General features: G+C 35.6%; 1 protein-coding gene across 1 annotated transcript in view; it reads right to left on the minus strand.

Annotated features, from left to right (window-relative positions):
• LOC121417165 (complement C3-like) overlaps positions 1 to 20,946 on the minus strand; it is a 110,779-nt gene that overhangs the window by 1,480 nt on the left and 88,353 nt on the right. The window contains exons 32-39 of the mRNA XM_041610757.1: positions 18,771 to 18,907; positions 16,528 to 16,633; positions 14,682 to 14,753; positions 11,958 to 12,063; positions 11,341 to 11,439; positions 10,165 to 10,251; positions 7,033 to 7,116; positions 3,816 to 3,966 (exon numbers count right to left, since the gene is read on the minus strand). Coding sequence (XP_041466691.1) covers positions 3,816 to 3,966; positions 7,033 to 7,116; positions 10,165 to 10,251; positions 11,341 to 11,439; positions 11,958 to 12,063; positions 14,682 to 14,753; positions 16,528 to 16,633; positions 18,771 to 18,907 — 842 coding nt within the window. The remainder of the gene's footprint in view (positions 1 to 3,815; positions 3,967 to 7,032; positions 7,117 to 10,164; positions 10,252 to 11,340; positions 11,440 to 11,957; positions 12,064 to 14,681; positions 14,754 to 16,527; positions 16,634 to 18,770; positions 18,908 to 20,946) is intronic.

Here is a 20,946-nt window from a genome sequence, read left to right on the forward strand (position 1 = left end):
CTTCTTGAGTGAATTGGGGATCTATTTAGACATTTCCACTCCGAAAAAGGTGAATGTTCTCTGAAAAGACACAAATCTGAGTCTGAAAGGAGTTAAATTGTCTCACTAAAGGAGGAGTGTGATAAGGGACCAAGGTCCTGTCACACAAAGGTTAGTGATTAATCTTACCCTTGATTTTCACGTACACTGAAGTCAATGCAATCAAACATAGAGAAACGTCAAATCATTGCTAAGCTTTATGTTAGGGCCCCCCGAGTAGCTCCTTTGCATAAACACATTACCACAATAACAATCAGGAAAACATGCATATGTTTCATAAAGCTGTTTGTAATTGTTTTCTATTTGTATTTTGATTAAGCTGACATTAATTAGATCATGGTTTAACCCTAAAAGAGCCATGTTACTTGGACCCCTCTCAAGCTGAGATCTCCGCCATCGATCACGCAAGCACTGTGAAAATTTGCACACTGGTAGTGTTCAATAAAATCTACAAGGCTGTATGGTTAGATTTTTTAAAATAAATTTTTCATTTAATGAATTAACTGCTAATTTACGCATGAAATAAAACATTTGCTCTAATCAGCTCTCTTGCAGCCCCAAAACTGCTAACTTTTTATTCACAAACTCTTTGTAGTATCCCAATCAGATGTACTTCAAAAAAATTTGGTATCGCAATTTTTTTCTCGTGTATTTTATTTGTTTTTTTAAAACATGATACATTCAGGAAGTTTGGCTAGATACAAAATTTGCATTGGATTTGTACATGAATTCAAGTTTTTGAGTAGTGCGTGACATGGGTCTGTTGCGTAATTTCGTAACCGTGTACCCCGACATTGCAAATTTGGTCTCAAAAGTTGTGCGAGATTTAAAAGTAAAAAGTCAGTGAGTGGCGGGATTGAAAAAATTTGGCGCTGCGAATTTATCTTGAAAAATGTAGAGGGGCAGCGAAATCCGCCCTCCCCCACACCCCCTCCCCCGGGCCATAATATGGTACAGATTATTGAATGGTCATGGTTTTATTATGAAAATAAAAATCATAAGAATAAGAATATGCGAAATTTATTTAGTGCTTAACCCTATTTTATTTTCAGACCAGGATATAAGGATCTTCAGATCTCGGCCACTGATTGCGTGATCGCCATGAAAATTTGCACGCCTGTAAAGCCGGAAGTAAGCTACAACACCGAATAGTAAATTTTTCAGAAAATGAATTGTTCATTTATTTTTTTATCAAATTAATTATGCAAATGAGCGAATGAAATTTGCCAAAATTTGTTTTTTGTGAATGTATTGCCTTTAATTCACTTCATATCTTGTAGAATGCTAATTTTTGGTGAGAGTATAAATTCTTACATTTCTAATATATATCTACAGAAAATTGCCGTAATATAATCAATTTAAGTATTTCAAAAAAATTCTTATGTACATGTATTTCTTTGTTTTTTAGAACTTTTTAAAATTGTTTTTTTTTGTCGGGGATCCTTTTGCGATCACAAATAACATAAACTAAATCTATTTCAACCAACAAAAGTGAAAATAATCATGCACAATGAATAATCATACATGATTTTTGGTTGAGAGAACAAAATTTGCATTGACTTTGTACACAGAATCACATTTTTTTAAATTTTGTAAGTAAAAAGTCAGTGCACGGTGAGGTTAAAAAAAAAATTGTACGACAGCACAAAAAAAAATTGTCTATTTAGGGGGGGGGTATCAAATTGACCACTCCCCATTAAATAAGGGTTAATTAAATGTTTCTAAGAATAGTTGAAGAATAAGTCCACACCAACAAAAACTTGATTTGAATAAAAAGAGAAAAATTCAACAAGCATGACACTGAAAATTTCATCAAAATCGGATGTAAAATAAGTTATGGCATTTTAAACTTTCGCTTCATTTCACAAAACAGTTATATGCACATCTCGGTCGGTATGCAAATGAGGAACTGATGACATCACTCACTCCCTATTTCTTTTGTATTTTATTATATGAAATATTCTTATTTTCTCATCAGTGTCATGTGAAATGAAGCTTCATTCCTCCCTGAACACGTGGAATTCCATTACTTCAACATTTTGTGCTTCAGGCAAGGAGGTCCTAATCGTCAAATTCGTATAAATTAAAATATTGTATAATTCAAACAATAAAAAAACAAAAGAAATAGTGAGTGAGTGACATCATCGACTCAATCATTTGGATGTAACAGGCTCGTTCATATAACTATTTTGTTTAAAACAAGTGGAATGCCTCTGGCCGTCTCACCTGCATCACGCGGTTCAATATAGCAGCAGTGCTGACTTTGCATACTACTCTAACTCGCACAAGATGTTCAGTGATACATGGTTACTCTTATGTCCTCTTTTTATGAACTAGACCAATAAACTTACAGAGATATGATGGTTATTCAACAAAAAACCCCAACATGGCCAAAGTTCATTGACCTTACATGACCTTTGACCTTGATCATGTGACCTGAAACTGGAACAGGATGTTCAGTGATACTTGATTACTCTTATGTACAAGTTTCATGAATCAGATCCATAAACTTTCAAAGTTATGATGGTAATTCAACAGATACACCCAATTCGGCTAAAGTTCATTGACCTTTGACCTTGGACATGTGACCTGAAACACGCACAGGATGTTCAGTGATACTTGGTTACTCTAATGTCCAAGTTTAACGAACTAGACCAATAAACTTTCAAAGTTATGATGGTAATTCAACAGATACCCCCGATTCGGCCAAAGTTCATTGACCCTAAATGACCTTTGACCTTAATCATGAGACCTGAAACTTGCACAAAATGTTCAGTGATGATTGATTACTATTATGTCCAAGTTTCATGAATCAGATCCATAAACTTTCAAAGTTATGATGGGAATTCAACAGATATCCCCAATTCGGCCAAAGTTCATTGACCCTAAATGACCTTTGACCTTGATCATGTGACCTGAAACTTGCACAAAATGTTCAGTGATGCTTGATTACTATTATGTCCAAGTTTCATGAATCAGATCCATAAACTTTCAAAGTTATGATGGGAATTCAACAGATATCCCCAATTCGTCCAAAGTTCATTGACCCTAAATGACCTTTGACCTTGGTCATGTGACGTGAAACTCATGCAGGATGTTCATTGATACTTGATTAACCTTATGTCCAAGTTTCATGAACTAGGTCCATATATTTTCTAAGTTATGATGACATTTCAAAAACTTAACCTCAGGTTAAGATTTCGATGTTGATTCCTCCAACATGGTCTAAGTTCATTGACCCTAAATGACCTTTGACCTTGGTCATGTGACATGAAACTCTAATAGGATGTTCAGTAATACTTGATTAACCTTATGGCCAAGTTTTATTAACTAGGTCCATATACTTTCTAAGTTATGATGTCATTTCAAAAACTTAACCTCAGGTTAAGATTTGATGTTGACGCCGCCGCCGCCGTCGGAAAAGCGGCGCCTATAGTCTCACTTTGCTTCGCAGGTGAGACAAAAAACGAAACTTTGAAATGTCATAACTTTCTTACTTTACATCTGATTTTGGTGAAATTTTCAGCATTGTGCTTGTCTGATTTTTCTCTATTGATTTAAATCAACATTTTTCTGAGGTGGACTTGACCTTTAATAATAGCAAATAAGAAGGATTCACATCACTAACTTATTAAACAAATAATACACATCATTTTGATCGGGTATTTGAGTTATTACACACACTTGTTACCATAGAAACCATCCTGTTCAAACTGTTACCTTGTGTGTATAATTCTTACTATTACCCTCCATGATGTGTGTTATTTTTAATATACCTTACAACTCCATCTCTGGTGGTGTACTTGAGGGAATCCCGGCCAACGAGTAAAAAGTCACCAGGGATATTTCGTTGTCCAATTTTGGGGCACTTGCAACCTTCATTGACATACAACTGCCTCATTCCGTTCAAAGGAATGTTTTCTTCTCCTTCGTAATGAAACAAATAAAACAACAAGCTTGAACATTAACAGAAAGATCAGTTTATATTGACCCCAATTGACCTTTGACCTTGATTGTGACCTGATATGCATTTCTAGTGACAAATACACCTGTCATGTCTTGGAACTTATCTGATACTTTCAAAGTTATTATGACATTTCAAGATGAAACAAGATTGAACATCAAAACAACAAGCTTGAACATCAACAGAATGGTCAGTTGATTGACCTCAAATGACCTTTGACCTTGATTGTGACCTGACATGCATTTCTAGTGACAAATACACCTGTCATGTCTTGGAACTTATCTAATACTTTCAAATTTGTTATGACAATGCAAGATGAAACAAGATTGAACATCAATAAACTGGTCAGAGTTTTTTGAGCCCCTTTAATAGCACTGGCCTTTTTAATGATATACACCTTTTTCTTTTACATAACTATTAACAAAACCAAGAATATATTTCCCAATGATTTCAATTGTACCTGTTCAGCTACTGGTACTTGGCATTAACACAATGGTTGTTATATAAAAACACTGAGTAGTGAAAGGGCTATAATATTATCATTCAAGTGGACCTCATAGGGGAAGGCGGGGTAAGTTGTGACAGTTTTTACTTTTTGCATGTTAGAATTGACATGATTAATAATCTTGTCGTAATAAGTACCTTGCCTTGAAATTGAATTCTTCTGAAATATTTTCCACCTATATATAACCTTCTATTTTCACCCCAAAGAGTGAATTTCTGGAAATGAATTTGGAGTGAAAAATTGGCGCCAAGTGGCTTATTGCAAGGGTGGGTATCTGATTTTATTATCATAATTATTATTATCATCATTATTATTATTATTATTATCATCATTATTATTAGTTGAACTTTTCTTTCTTTTCCTCAAATTGTCAATGCTTTAAATGATTGAAAATCCACTATTTTACGTGCAAATTGGCAAAATACCTTATATTCAGCTTTCTTATAAATATTTGTATTTTTATTTATTCATTATTATTAAACACACCCTTTCGTCCAAACCGGGGGGCTTTGGACGTATCTTCGCGTTCGCGTTGACGCACCCTAACGCGACAGCACCCACCCTTTCGACATAAGCCCATTTATTATGCATCCATCATATAAAAGACTATGACAAGAATGAAGATCCATACCTGGACTAATAATGTTGCTATCATGTAGCGACGTGGCGCTCCCGACGCACCCTTTCGGCTAAACCGGGGGGGCTTTGGACGAATCTTCGTGTTCGCGTTGACGCACCCTTATTTTAATTTTAATTTTATTTAATTTTATTTTAATATCAACCCCTCAAAAAAGGTTTGGAAATCTGTGTTTGGCCATTAATTTCTCCCAGTTCCCAACTTTACAGAATGCATTTTTACATCGAAAGATTATGTAATTTTCTTTAAAATGATACCATGCTTGTTATGATCATGCCATTACGAAAAGAGCAGGATTCAAAAGTGTTGGATGAGGTCTGAATTAAAAAGCTACAAAACAAGCAAAAAAAGGTTTGAAAATCTGTGTTTGGCCATTAATTTCTCCCAACTCCCAATTTTACACAATGCATATTTGATATCATTCAAAAGATCATTTAATCCTCTTTAAAATGATACCATGCTTGTTATGATCATGCCATTACGAGAAGAGCAGGATTCAAAAGTGTTGGATGAGGTCTGAATTGAAAAGCTGCAAAACGAGTAGAAATAGTCATGAAGGTTCAATACAGAAGATGATTCTTTTGTCTGTGTCAATAGAGATGAAAATCCATTCAAATCAAGCCCCTGCTTCTGTAGTGATGGTTCTGTGAGATAACATGGTATGAGTGATCGTGGTTTGAAATATACCCATGCATGTTTGTTTGTTTGTTATGTGTTTGCTTTTGCAGAGGTGTGTTTGATTCCATGTTAATGTTGATGTTAAGGTGCATGAAAACAATTTAAAAAAAACGCTGAGAAACTCACTCTTCACCAGTGAAAAAAGAATAGTGATTTTCAATATTGTGTCATTTTGCAACTTTTGAATTTTGACCTTGCCCCACATTTCAAGGTACTGCACCTTCATTTGAACGATAATCGCATCATGTGGGGTATCATTTTAAAGACAATTAAATGATCTATTCATTGACATTAATTACACATCAATATTTACGAAAGACGATGAGTAATTATCGATCAAAGTAAGAAAAAAAACCCTGAGAAACTCACTCATCACCACAGAAAAAGAACAGTGACTTTCAATATTGTGGCATTTTGCAGCTTTTGAATTTTGACCTTGCCCAACATTTCAAGGCACAGCACCTCCATGTGAACCATAATCATATCATGTAGGGTATCATTTTAAAGACAATTAAATGCTCTATTGATTGCTATTAATTACACATTGAGATTTACTAAAAACGAGGAGGAATTATTGATCAAAGTCAGAATTCCAAACTTTTTTTTAAGAGTTTATATGATGAATTTTATTTATTTATTTATTTATTCATTCATTTCTTTTTTAAAATTTATTTATTTATACATCTATTCATTCATTTCTTTATTTCTTTATTGATTTATTCATTTATTCACTTATTCATGTATTCATTTATTTATTCATTCATTGATTTATTTATTTGAATATATTTAGTCAGGTACATAAGATCAGTAAAATGCTGTTTTTCAGCAATGATCTGATGTAAACATAATCGGGATTACAACAAAACTCATCAATATCATACATGTAAATAAAATCAATTCTGAGTTATCATTATTATTATTGTTTTGAAGAAAATTTGTTGGGAACATTATTTTGGTCGTAAATAGTTTAGAGCAATTTTGGGTCTGACATGCACCTAAATAATGCTGTTTACTTTCGATGGATGGAAGGATGTTGCAAATCTTAAAAGTTAACTCAAGACTTTTTAAATAAAACTCATAAAACTAAGTGGTGCAATTCTGAAACATTTCAGATTCATCACAAAATGTCAATGGGAGGGGGAGGGGCTATTTCAATACCCCCCCCCCGTATAAGAAAATACATTTATGGCTGAATAATTTCGAACTTACCTCTTTTTATTTGTTTTTTGAGGGTGAAGTTGTACACCCTGAATCCGCCTATAACTTGTTCATTCTCAATGTGGATCTTGAGTGCTGCGCAGAATAAAACACAATGTTAGATTACAATAGCATGAATGTTGAAAATAAATGCTAATGGGTTAAATTTAGTTGTTCAATGATCTGTTATAATTTTCATTAAATGACAATGAAAAACAAAAAAAAGGAAAAAACAAAGAAATACATAAGAAATTTTAAAACAAAGAAATACATAAGGAAAATATTGGCTTTCACAATTTTTCTTTGTGGAAACATTTGAAGTAGATTACAATGATGACATCTGGACAAAAAAAGAAGAAAATTTGAAGTGAAATCAGGGGTTGAATATGCAAATGTTTTTCACGAATAAACTTGCATATTCTGGTAGGATGCGAAAGATATTGTATGTTTGATTTTGCCAGCGCCATAATGTGGCTGCGATGAATGCAAGGAATGCTCCCCAGGGAGTTGAAATTGTGCACTTTTCGTGCTTGATTAAAATGCATCCGATGACCGGGGAAATAATATGCTGTAACACACTTTGGGCCATTCTGGGAAAAGCGCGATAAAAATTGGCTATTGTTATTATTTCATTCATAATAAATATTTTTTTTTTAATACTGGCTTGTAGTATGGTAGTGAGACCGTAATTCGTATGTTACGTTATTTTGCGCATGGTCTAATATCTCAATATCTAATTAATATCTTCTAAAACTGTTATCACCAACAGAAAGAGCGACTTAAAATTATTTAGTATGGTAATTTTGTTGATGGTGAGGTCTCTATTATTTTGTGAAAATATTCGCAAAACATTAGCAATTTTTGTTACCTTTGGCATCTGCTGTGAGAAAATCTGATCTCCTCGACAAGCATCAAGAAATCGCTAGTCTGCGCAAGCAGAGGTCTCCAAGTAAGTCAGTAAAATGTGGTACAACCGAATTTATGGCATTTTAACCTCCATCTGATGTAATTATTTTATCTACTTTGTCTACTTGATATCTTTTTTAAAGCCTTGCAAAGCGATCATACTCAAATTATGATCACACTTTTTCGGCTGAGCGCACACTAGTCGACTGTCATGGAATTTTGAGATCGCGATGCTAGCGAAACACTTGACCTACTTTATAATTCCGCCAAGCAAATTTGACTTTGGGATCTTGCCTTCTGTTTGGTATTTATGATTTTGATTAATTTTGTGTGAGCAATGAGAAATTTTCGATTGAAAATCAACTTCATGATAATTTTTCAAATGTGCGCAAATTATGGTCACCCCATCATCTACGTGGTAAAAAAATGTGTGCCAAATTTCAGCGCAATCGCGCGAACAGCAGCTGAGATAAGAAAGCTGGGGCCATGATGGCCCACTTCAGCCCTCAATATATCTAAAATAACCCAGTCTTTTTAGGGCTGATGCCTAAAATGCATATGCGCTGTAATTACGGCGATGACAACATCTGCTCCTGCGAAATTTGCTCTGGGGGGTGTTTCACAAAGATTTAAGTATGACTTAGAGTCGCACTTAAATGTCTAGTTGCGCGTAGTATAAAAGGCATGACAGCATTGGTCAGATCATGCCAAGAGGACGCGCACTAATGCGTATTGATCAATAAGATTGCGCGTTGCATATCATGTACGCGTCGACATTTAAGTGCGACCTAAGTCATACTTAAATCTTTGTGAAACACCCCCCTGGTCTTAACACCTCGGAGGGTATAGGGTTAGAGTTGGGATTGAAATAGAATCTTTGCTTCAAAAGAATGTAAAGATTAAGATTAGGGTTTATTTAGTTTTGGGGGTTAGGTTTCATGGCTTAAAGATCAAGTCTACCCCTGAATGTTGATGTGAATAAATAGAGAATAAATAGAGACAGCATAGCATAATGCTGAAAATTTCATCAAAATCCGATGTAAAATAAGTTATGATATTTTGAATTTTCCCTTATTTTCCACAAAACCGTTCAGAAGAATGTAAAGATTAAGATTAGGGTTTATTTAGTTTTGGAGGTTAGGTCTTATGGCTTAAAGATCAAGTCTACCCCTGAATGTTGATGTGAATAAATAGAGACAATTCAAAGTACAGCATAGCATAATGCTGAAAATTTCATCAAAGTCAGATGTAAAATAATAAAGTGATGATATTTTGAATTTTCCCTTATTTTCCACAAAACCGTGATGTGCACATTTCAGCAACACGCAAATGAGACAGTCGATGATGTCCTTCACTCACTATTTCTTTTGCTTTTTATTTGAATTATACAATATTTCACTTCTTGATAAATTTGGCAATACGGACCAACTTGGCTGAACCATATAGTATCAAACAATGCTAATTCCACATGTCCAGTAGTAATTTATTGTTGTTTCACTTGACAATAAGAAAACTAGAAGATGCCATATTTCATATAAAAAAGTAAAAAAGAAATCGTGAGTGGATGACGTCATGAGTCTCCTAATATGCATACAGACTAGGATGTGCATATAACTGTCTTGTGAAATTAAGTATAACTTTAAAATGTCATAACTATCTTATTTTTCATCCGATTTTGATGAAATTTTCAGTGTTATGCTTGTTGAATTTTTCTCTTTTTATCTGAATCAATGTTTTGTTGGGGTGGGCTTGTCCTTTAATGTGTTGATTTTCCATCAGAGAAATTGTCGCCAGAGTAAATGTCATGGAACCAATTACGGCTGCCATGCTAAAGCTGGAGTAATAGAGAGAAATAGAGACATTAGCCCGTATTCAGAAGTCGGATTTAAAGTCAGAAGTCAGGTTTAAAGTTGTGGTTTGAGTATGGATGGCCAATTGTTACACAAATCACTAATGATAGATATACCATATTTCAGCTCATTTGGCTCTCAAATCATTTGTTATTGTCTAGGAAGTATAAATAGATGATTGTCTTCACTATCGATGAATCAGAAAACAGCACAGTAAACATAAGAAACATACAATTTAATAAAAAAAATTGACACTTTTGGCTTCCCATAATTTTAGCAGGTAGACCATGGTCTAAGTTAAACCTGACTTCAGAATACGGGCCATTATAATCACAATGTGATATGCAGTATACAGGACCTGTTTATTATGATTACTATTGTCATTTACCATAACCGCTGTGGCCTTGACAGGCAGTTGCCTCCAATTCAATAGCAGAATATAAACGAGGGCAGCGACCAGTAGGGTTGCAGAAATCTGTAACAGAATTGAAATAGGCATCAATCAATTTCATGCAGAAAAAATATGACATTGATGGATTTTCATACATTTGAGGTTGTTCGGATTGATCAGAATTTGTTGTAAGACAGGCATTTTTACATCTGAAAGACAAAGGCTAAGATTGACTTGATTTTTTAAGTCTGGGCCCCATTTTACAAAGATTGATACGAACAGCCACAACTATGGATGGCCAGCAACGTCAACATCTAAAATGAAAATTTGTTCAAAATATTGTCCAGATATGTTTATTCATTCAGCAAAAAGTAAATCCACACTGTCCTGCACTCGACCCAGGTGAAGTGAATGGGTACCCAGCAGGATTAATTCCTTGAATGTTTGAGCGCCTAGGCAGCCCAGCTAAGGCCAAGGTAATAATAGCAGGGCACGCTGGGAAAACAGTTTCCGGAACTGAGGTGGCTACCCTGGGTAAATATACCGCTATTAATATTATCATTATTCATATATTCCTTGTTTTCTTGGGTGTTTTCTTTAGTGAGCTTTCCTTTGTTTACAAAAGACCCTGTGCAAATTTCATGCAGAAAAAATATGACATATATGGATTTCCATACATATTATCCAGAAGGGTCGCAGATTTTTGTAATACAATAAACAGAAACAATTCATATTTTTACACAAATAAAATGTACATTGGTCAATAAGATGAGACTGATTTTATTCAGACATGGTTAAAAACATAAGGGAGAGGAAGAAGAAAAGAGACATGGTGAGGGACATGGAGGGGAGAAGGAGATGGAGAGGGAGGGAGGGAGGCAGGCGGAGGAGAGGAAGAAAGAGGGAGAGGGGGCAAGTAGAGGGGAAGGGAGGGGGGAACGAAGAGGGAGAGGAAGATGGGGAAGGGGGTAAAGAGAGAGAGAGGAAGGGGAGGTGGGGGCAAGGAGAGGGGGAGGAAGGAATAGAGTGAGGGAGGGAAGAGAGGAAGATAGATGGGAGAGAGGGATGGAGGGAGAAGGGAGAGAAAGAGTGAGCGAGGGAGAAGATGGAGGGGAGGGGGAAGGGTAGAGGAGCCAGAGGGGCAATGCATGTAGTAGGAGACTGGATACTTACTAAGTGAACCACCGGAGCAGATACATTCATTTTCTGAGCAGAGTGTGTTCAAAAGGGGACTACCTGCGCCAGGCTTGTAGAATATAGTACAGGACAGGTCTGTATTAAAAACAAGATGATAAACATCTAGAAATGTGAAGGGACAGCATCAAGCCACCCAAAAAATTGATATCCATTTTAAAATTTTCAAACAAACCTTAAAACAAAGTTCCAATTAAACATGCAACTTGAATTTGAAAAATGCATTTGTGCATCACAGAAAACAAAAAAGGAAACCCCTTTTCCAAGATGAATGTAAAAATCACTAAGCAGGTTTTGATAGGAAATCTGTCACTAACATTAAGAGTGACTTCTCTTCATTGATTTTAGACCAAACGAATTAGGTCAGATTACAACAAATGAATACTGAGGCATGTCAAAAACAGTGTGCATAGAAACTGAAGCCAAATCCACGCAAGTACTTGGTTTAATGTAAATTAAATTCAGTGAGAGTTATACACCCCTTTCAAAATCAAGTCGTGCTTTGTAAACATTTGATTTAAAATTGTAAATTTCAATCTGGGCAGCTACAGTATCAAGGGTTAGGGGGTGAAAGGTCAAATGTAAAAGGTACTGACCGGGATCGTAGTAGTCGTACACATGAACAGCGGCCGCTTGTACATTGCCAACAACCACGTCAGCTTCAGCATAAAATGTGAAGCATAGGTCACTTGTCTTTGGAATCTAGGTTACAAAAAACAAATAACAGATAATTACAATGATAATATAGGAATAACGCATTCCGCGGAGTTGTTTAGCGAATATGCAGTGCACGAGAGGTTTCTTCTGAGCATGCGCACTCCACACGAGCCGGAGGCGAGTGTGGAGTGTGCATGCGAAGAAGAAACCTCGAGTGCACTGCATATCGCTGAAAAACGACGGGTAAAATGCGTTATTCCTTTTATAAGATGGCTAAGTAATTTCGATCGCAATTTTAAGCACCTTATATGAGAAAGAAATAATGAAATAGATCTAAATCAAATATCAAAAATTTTGAAATTGCACTTACCGTGGGTTAGACAATTTGGGTGCGCGAAATTTGCACGGGCGTGCAGGGATAGACACTTTTCGCGAATGATCACGTGGTACGCTTTGACCAATCAGCAAGCTGCAAATTATTTAGCCATCTTATAATAACGAATATCATAATCTAAACAACAATATTGATAGCTAATAAGAACAGTTCATAATACTATAATAATAATAAGTTAAAATAATAGACACAAACCAAAGACATAACAGTGATAATAATATGAATATACATGTATGGACACATATTTAAATACATGATCAGCACAAGTACAAGTAGACTTGAATGGATGACACAAAGCTATTTTTCTCCAAAAGCCCATTAAACATAACACACACACAGACTAGTCCACCCTTACATATATTAGTATTATACTTAGAGGGAAAGTTCAACCTGAAAAAAGTTTATTGTAAAAAAATCAGAAAAACATTTTTAAAAATATTGCCGTAGGTTTGAGAAAAATTCATCAAATAATTAAAAAGTTATTAGAATTTCAATTATTTGATTTGTGACGTCATATGCGAGCAGCATTCCTACATAGCGAATGGTAAAAAATCAATGAAATGTCATTTTCTCAGAAAATTGAAAATGGTTTTCACTTTACCTTTTGTATATCAATAGACAAATCATTTCACACCCGATCATGAATACAAACCAAAATTAAAGGTAAATGCTAGTTTTGGTAACGATATCAAAATGAGTTCGTACAGAATCCAATGAAATGACCACTAAAGTGTCTGTTTGTATAAATAAAACGCATGTGCCAAAGGATTCTGGAAGAAATTGTGTAATTGCTGAGAAATCAGCAAATAAGCACGGGATTCGGGACCTTTCGGGTAGGGCGTCGGGCCCGACGCCCTAAGCAATAATTATACTTTGTCCCACGTGCGCTTATCTGTGTTGGGGATTTTCGGTGTGAACATTTTTCAGCGTAGATTTCAAGATTTCACAAAGTCCAGTTAATGTAACTGTACCAGATCTAGATCCTCGATGATATACTGGCAATTAAGCCTTGTTTTACAGAATTTCTCATGAAATCAGTGTTAACTGCAACTATACTGGAATTTCTCTTTAAGTCATCAGGAACCATACAAATTTGAAATTCATGCATTTTATATTACATAACACATGGGGCAACTGCTCGTTTATGACGTCACAAATCCAAAACTTTGAACTCTAATAACTTTCTTACTCTTTAACAGATTTTCCTCAAACCTTCACCAATATTTTTTACTATTTTTTCTGCTATTTTTACTAAAGAGTTTTCTTCAGGGTGAACTTCCCCTTTAAATGAATGAACCAACCCAAACTGACTTCACGCTAGGGGTTTTCAACCTGTTCCAAAAATGAATGATTCTGCAATAACACATGTGTCCCATAGACTCTAGCCCGCATATATGCAGGCTCAATCTCCAACAGCTTAATTTATAGATGTACCTCATACGGCAATTGTATCAGATGTTCTACAGATGTAAACTAGTGTAACTATGTGTGATATTGTAGCACAACCTAGGCTATAATTAGAGAGCAATTTTTCATGATTGATTGCATTGACTACAATGTATAATCATTTGCAAAATTAAAGTTTACAATTTATTAATCGCTGACCTTTGCTTTACTGGACCTTGTAGTGCTAAGAAACAACAAATTGAAAATGAAATTGAAAAAAAAAACCCTCCAAATTTGACGTATCCAAATGACACAGATGCCCCCGCTGAATGCTATCAAAAATTAATTCACTATGATTGAACCAACTCGCATATATAATGAGCCGTGACCTTTGACCTGCGCACTCTGAATTCAAACTTACCTGTCTTTTGGTGTCATCATCTACCTACACACCAAATTTTTTTTAAATCCATTAAAATATTTTTCGAGTTATTGCATGGAAACCAAGCGGGGGGAACGGACGGACAGACAGGGGCAACGCTACATACCCCCTCCGGACTTCGTCTGCGGGGGCATAAAAATGATATTCCTTATTTCATTGTCCGAAATGAAATCTGAAATAAAATACTTCTAAACTTGTTTGTGCCCTATTGATTGTAGGCCCGGCAGCCACTGTGCAGTTCCATTAGCTCTATCCCTTGAATCACTGAACACCAAACAGGGTAGCAGCAACTCTCATCCTTTAATCTACTGTCTCCCACTCACTGTCTCATTTTTTCCCTTGCACCTTGGCCACTCCAAAGAGTGGATTTGCCGCATCATAAAACCAAACCTACTATTATTATAAGTATCATTTTTATTATTATCATCACTATTACTGTACCTGATCTAAATAGAAGATGACCGACCGTTGGCTGGCTTCATATGAAGAAATCGAGTCACTGCCATTTATCAACTACATAAAAAAAGAAAAACATTAATTTTGTTAAAAGATTAAAGTGAGCTAGATCAAAAATATTTTAAGGTTGGAAGCCCCCCCCTTGCCTTTGACAATTTACCCAATAATTCCAAAGTGTAAAGTGATTTCGCCACAACGTTTCTGCCCTTTTTTTCTTTCAAATTTCTTGTAAATTTTAAGACCAAATCAGAGAGGCCCGGGTGCAGGGTTGCAAAGTTACAGATTATTTTGTGTAGGCTCAAAAACTGCAATGGAAATTCTGTATTTTGAGGAGTAAAGTACTTGTTTTGCTTCTTGGCAATGAATATAATGAGTAGCACATACATGTAGAGGCAGAAACCAGGCCACATGAACCCTTATCTGATGAGGGGGGGTCAATTTGACCCCCCTCCCTTGACAAATTTCATTGTTACACTGCCCCGCAAAATTTTTCAAATGCGCCGCTTGCTGACTTTTTACTTTCAAGCCTTGTAGATCTTTTGAGACTAAATTTCCAACCCTCGGGTAAGCTATTTCGAAATTACACAACGTTTTGTAAGTGCATGTCAGACCCAAAATGGCTAAAAAAAACGTGATTCAGTGTACGAAGTCAATGCAAATTGTGTTTTTCAACCAAAAAGTCATAAATGTATTATTATTTTTACTTCTGATGTTTTAATGGATTTACTTTATATTTATGATCGCAAAAGGGTCCCCGACAAAGATCATTGGAAAAAACAATAAAAAACAAAGAAATGCATAAGAACTTTAAAAAAACCCAATAAAATACATAAGAAATTAGTTATATTTTGGCAAATTTTTGTCTATACATATGTATGTGTTAGAAATGTAGAAATCGATAATCTCACCAAGAATTAGCATTCTTCTAGCTATATAAAGGGAGTTAAAGGCCAAAACATCTACAAAAAACAAATTTAGGGCAAATTTCATAAGCTTATTTGCATAATTAATTAATAAAAAAATCTAAAGAAATTTTTGGAAAATTTTACTTTACAATCTTTCAGTTTACATCTGGCTCTACACGTGTGCAAGATTTTGCGGCAATCACGCAATCAGTGGCTGCAATCTGGGGGGGGGGGGAGAATCCAGTATATCCTGGTCTGAAATATTCCTAAAATAAGAAGTTGGAGACTTCGATGTGGTGCTACATTAGAGACCTTACGTTTTGTTTGCTAGAATATAGAATATTTTCTTCAGTTCTAAATACTATTCTTTGCTCTTCAGTGACATATATAAATCATGATAAAACAATTGTGAATAGTAAAAATCATACCGAAACGTAAAGCTTTCATGGAGACAATACGAGACAAATACATGCCAAAAACACAGTTTACTTGTAATGAATCTACATGTAGCTTTTAGTTTGATGATCTTTCACATTTTTTCCTTGAAGTTTATTTTCCCTGGGCCTCAAAAACGAGTTTTCCTTGAAATTCTATGAGTTTTGCAATTCTCCAGGGTCCCGTAACACTAAGGTTAGCGATTAATCGTATGCTTGATTTTCACGACTGATTGTACATTTTAGTCTATGCAATCAATCGTAGAAAAAATGGTCTACGATCATTGCTAACCTTTGTGTTACGGGACCCGGGACTCGTGATTTTTCCCCTGCTTTTTAACTTTGCAGAAACCTGGAGATTCTCTGCTCCAAATACACATTGCTACATGTATCAGGCTATTAATTGCCTCCCGAAACCAGGCCAATCGTGTACAAAGAACATTGGAATTACAGAACTTGGTAAATAATGGTATAATGGTGTGTATTGGGTACCTCTTTGAGTCCTGTCAATCCTAATTTAGTGTCTTCAACAGCCTTGAATCCTGAGTATAATCCTACATCAAGAATACTCATATGGGTGTTCCCTTCACCGGTAAACCTGCGATCAATAGTGCAATCATATAGTTATGACATGAATATTCATATGGGTGTTCCCTTCACTGGCAAACCTGAAAACATCAGTGCAGTTATACAATCATGAATGCATACGCATATGGGCATTCTCTTTACCAGCAAACCGGCAATCAATAGTGCAATCATACAATCATGAATGCTTACTCATATGGGTGTTCCCTTCACCAGCAAACCTGCAATCAATAGTGCAATCATACAATTACATGTATGAATGCATATTCATATGGATGTTTCCTTCACCAGCAAACCTACAATCAATAGTGCAATTATACAATTACATGTATGAATGCATATTCATATGGATGTTCCCTTCACCAGCAAACCTGCAATCAATAGTGCAATCATACAATTACATGTATGAATGCATATTCATATGGATGTTCCCTTCACCAGCAAACCTGCAATCAATAGTGCAGTCATACAATTACATGTATGAATGCCTATTCATATAGATGTTCCCTTCACTGGTAAACCTGCAATCAATAGTGCAATCATACAATCATGAATGCTCACTCATAGGGGTAAACCTGCAATCAATAGTTAATCATACAGTAATGATTTGAATAATGATATGGGTGCTCCCTTAACTGGTAAACCTGCAATCAAAAGTGCAATCATACAATCATGGATGCTTACTCATATGGGTGTTCCCTTCACCAGCAAACTGGCAATCAATCATACAATTATGAATGCATATTCATATGAGTGTTCCCTTCACCAGCAAACCGGCAATCAATAGTACAATCATGAATGCTAACTCATATGGGTGTTCCCTTCACTGGTAAACCTGCAATCAATAGTGCAATCATACAGTCACGAATGCTCACTCATAGGGGTAAACCTGCAATCAATAGTTAATCATACAGTTATGATTTGAGTAATGATATGGGTGTTCCCTTCACTGGTCAACCTGCAATCAAAAGTGCATTCATACAATCATGAATGCTTACTCATATGGGTGTTCCCTTCACCAGCAAACCTGCAATCAATAGTGCAATCATACAATCATGAATGCATATTCATATGGATGTTCCCTTCACTGGTAAACCTGCAATCATAAACCCCTCAAAAAAAGTTCCGCAACTCAAGTTTGAGAGCTTATAAATTTCTTAGTGTGCCATCATCATATGTAAAAGTGGTATCATTGGAAAGTATGATTATTCCTCTTTACGATCATGTATCATTTGTAATGCTAGTGTTATCATGAAATACACAGACATGATAAATATGCAGCAATGTAAAAAATGAAATGTTGCAAAATTCGTTGCCATGTCACGTTTGAGTTCTGCAACTCAAACTGCAAGTTTGAGTGCTAATAAATTTCTTAATGTGCCATCATCATGTGTAAAAGTGATATCTTTAGGAAGCATGATTATTCTTCTTTACAATCATGAGTCATTTGTAATGCTAGTGTTATCATGAAATACACAGACATGATAATACGCAGCAATGTTAGACATGAAATGTTGCAAAATGCGTCGTTTGCAATAGCGAATTTCCAATTGTTTCGAGGATGGACCGAGTGCATTCACTGTCGCCTGCATGGTAGAAATTCTATAGAAATGGAGACTCTTGTTAGAAATCAATGCATTTTGCAACATTTCAATTCTGACTTTTCTCGATGTTCAGGGTGGTTGCATATTTCATGATTACATAATCACAGCAAATGGCATGTCATTGTAAAGAAGAATAATTCAGCTTTCCAATGATACCAGTTTCATCTTTTACACTTCATTAACCAAAAAGATATCATCCCCAAAACTGAGTTGCAAAACTTTTTTTGAGGGGTTTACAATTATGAATGCATGTACTCATATGGGTGTTCCCCTCACTGAAAACCACTAAAATTGCCACCCATGCAGGTTGCGTGTATAGAAACCATCTGTAGCAGCCACTAGTCTATAAAGGCCACATTTAGTGTTCATCTTGGGCGGTTACTATGTTACATGTTTCACTGAAACAATCTTATATCACATCTTTCACATCCTACCTATGCTTCCATATACAAACTCACACAATCTTATACTGCACAGGATGGGCAACATTCAATTCTTTCAGGATATACCAAAGTTGAAACTTCGCTTCAAGCACAGACAACCCACCTTGTGCATACTGTTATTCGAAGTCCTTCTAGATTTTGTCCATTATTGGCCTGAGATGGTATTTCAACAGCAGTGATGTTGAGATGGAATGGGCAGGTGTCCAGATCAGATTCTTCAGTGTTGTATCGCAGTTCCACCTTAAAAGGAAGCAGAGATATAAAGCTGACTGACAGGGATGTAGTCGAGGCCGGCCAAAAGGTCACATTTTGCCGGCCTTGGCCTTTGGGCCGGGTTACGTGTACAAAGTCAATGATAGGTTGTTTTCCAGCGGCCTTGCAACTCAGAAGTACCGGCCTAAACTACGTCCCGGACAGAATGCAGCACTCATTGATACCACTTCATCCCTGGTGCGTTTTATAAAATTGTTTGTGAGTTACCAATGACCTTGCGCACTGTCAGTGACCCAATCCTGTGCTATATAATAATCCTTTGGTAACTGACCCAGGGTTGCAATGTCGGTTTCCAAATTTAAACAGCAACATGGTTCATGAATGAAAACATAATTACAAAACACAGATATAATGAGAAACAAAGGGTGTGTTCATTGTCCACTATTCTAGATCGTAAAAGCAAACTTCTTTTAAATCACGATTTGGAGGAAAATTTAACCCTATATAGCCCGGGGGGGGGGCCTAAAAGGCCCCCCCTCTACATTTTTCGCGATAATTTCTAAATGCAAAATAATATGCTGAAATTTCATTACTTTTTTCTTTAACATCTCCCGCACATTTTGAGACCCTGTTTGCGAAAATCAGTGGTACACTTGCGGAGATATAGCACATATTCGTGACCAATGTCACCGAAAATGGCAATTTCCATCAACTTTTGTGTGTACAATGTATGGGTTTTACAAGAAGTGTTGTCAGATGAATGTTTTTTCTGTTTTTTCTCACATAACTTTCTTTTGGGCTATCACCAACTATTCTAGATTTGGAAAACAATAAAAAATAGAGATTTCAAAACAAAGAAATACATAATAACTTAAAAACAAAGAAATACATAAGATTTGGAAACACGGAAGGAAACAAGAATATTATCCAACAAAATAGCCTAAAAGGTGCAAGGTGCGAAATTTTGTATACTTTGCCCTAATTAATATTCATGACACTTTATGAAATACTATGTGACCTGTAAACAATTATGCAAATGATTTGCATACATTTATGATTTGTTATCAGTAGTTACAAAAACCAGATATACATGCCATTCATGATTGCTCTTGAGTTTGCTGAATCATAAGTCACATCTAATAAATTAATTTGAAACATTCAACTTTCTGGCTGCTAATGAATATTCATTTATCTCTAATTTGCATAAGTATTTTCACTTTTTGATGATATAATGTCAAAATATAAAGTAAATATCACCTTTCTTCAGTACAAAACTAGAAAAAAAAATTTTATGCCCAGACGTGGTGATTAATAAGTGAAATTCATATGCGCATAATTAATTACTATTATAATCTAAAAATTATACAATTTCAATACAGTTGAGGGAGCTGTCTTTTAGATTACATGACTGGCTACTAACATGCTTGATTCCATTGCATTTTCTCAAAAAATGGGGGGAAAATACAAAAAAATGAAAATTCCTTGAGAAACTGTGAATATTTGCATAATTAATTAGATAAATAAAAAATGATAATAAATATCACAAATTTGACAACACATTCTTGTAAAATACATAATGAGACACCCACACACCAAATTTGGTCGCAATCTGTCGATAAACGGCCGAGATCTGAGGGGGGCCTAATAGGCCCCCCCCGGCCTATGCAATTTCAAAATAGCCTGGGCTATATAGGGTTAAACATAGAAAAAGATGAGTTTGTAAACACGATCAGCTCAAATTTACGACCTTGAGCATCACGAATGAGACATTGAACACAATTGCTTGTTGAAACGTCTTTGAATTTGCTCTTGTAGTGGAAGCCTAGACACAAATAGGTGCCAGAACTGACCTTTGGTAAACTGAACACTAAAGCTGTGCTAACGAAAGCGGAAAATTCAACATTCATGTATAAACAGCTTTACATTTTCTCCACTGAACGTTGCACCGCTGACTGTGTTTGAGTGTGGTATTTTGGAATTGAGTTTTCAAACATGATTCATATTTGAACACACCCTTAGCACTGCGCCTATGAATGTTCTATGGCGCAATACAAATGCTGTGGATA

This window comes from Lytechinus variegatus, chromosome 6 (genome assembly GCF_018143015.1).
Source record: "Lytechinus variegatus isolate NC3 chromosome 6, Lvar_3.0, whole genome shotgun sequence".
NCBI lineage: Eukaryota > Metazoa > Echinodermata > Echinoidea > Temnopleuroida > Toxopneustidae > Lytechinus > Lytechinus variegatus.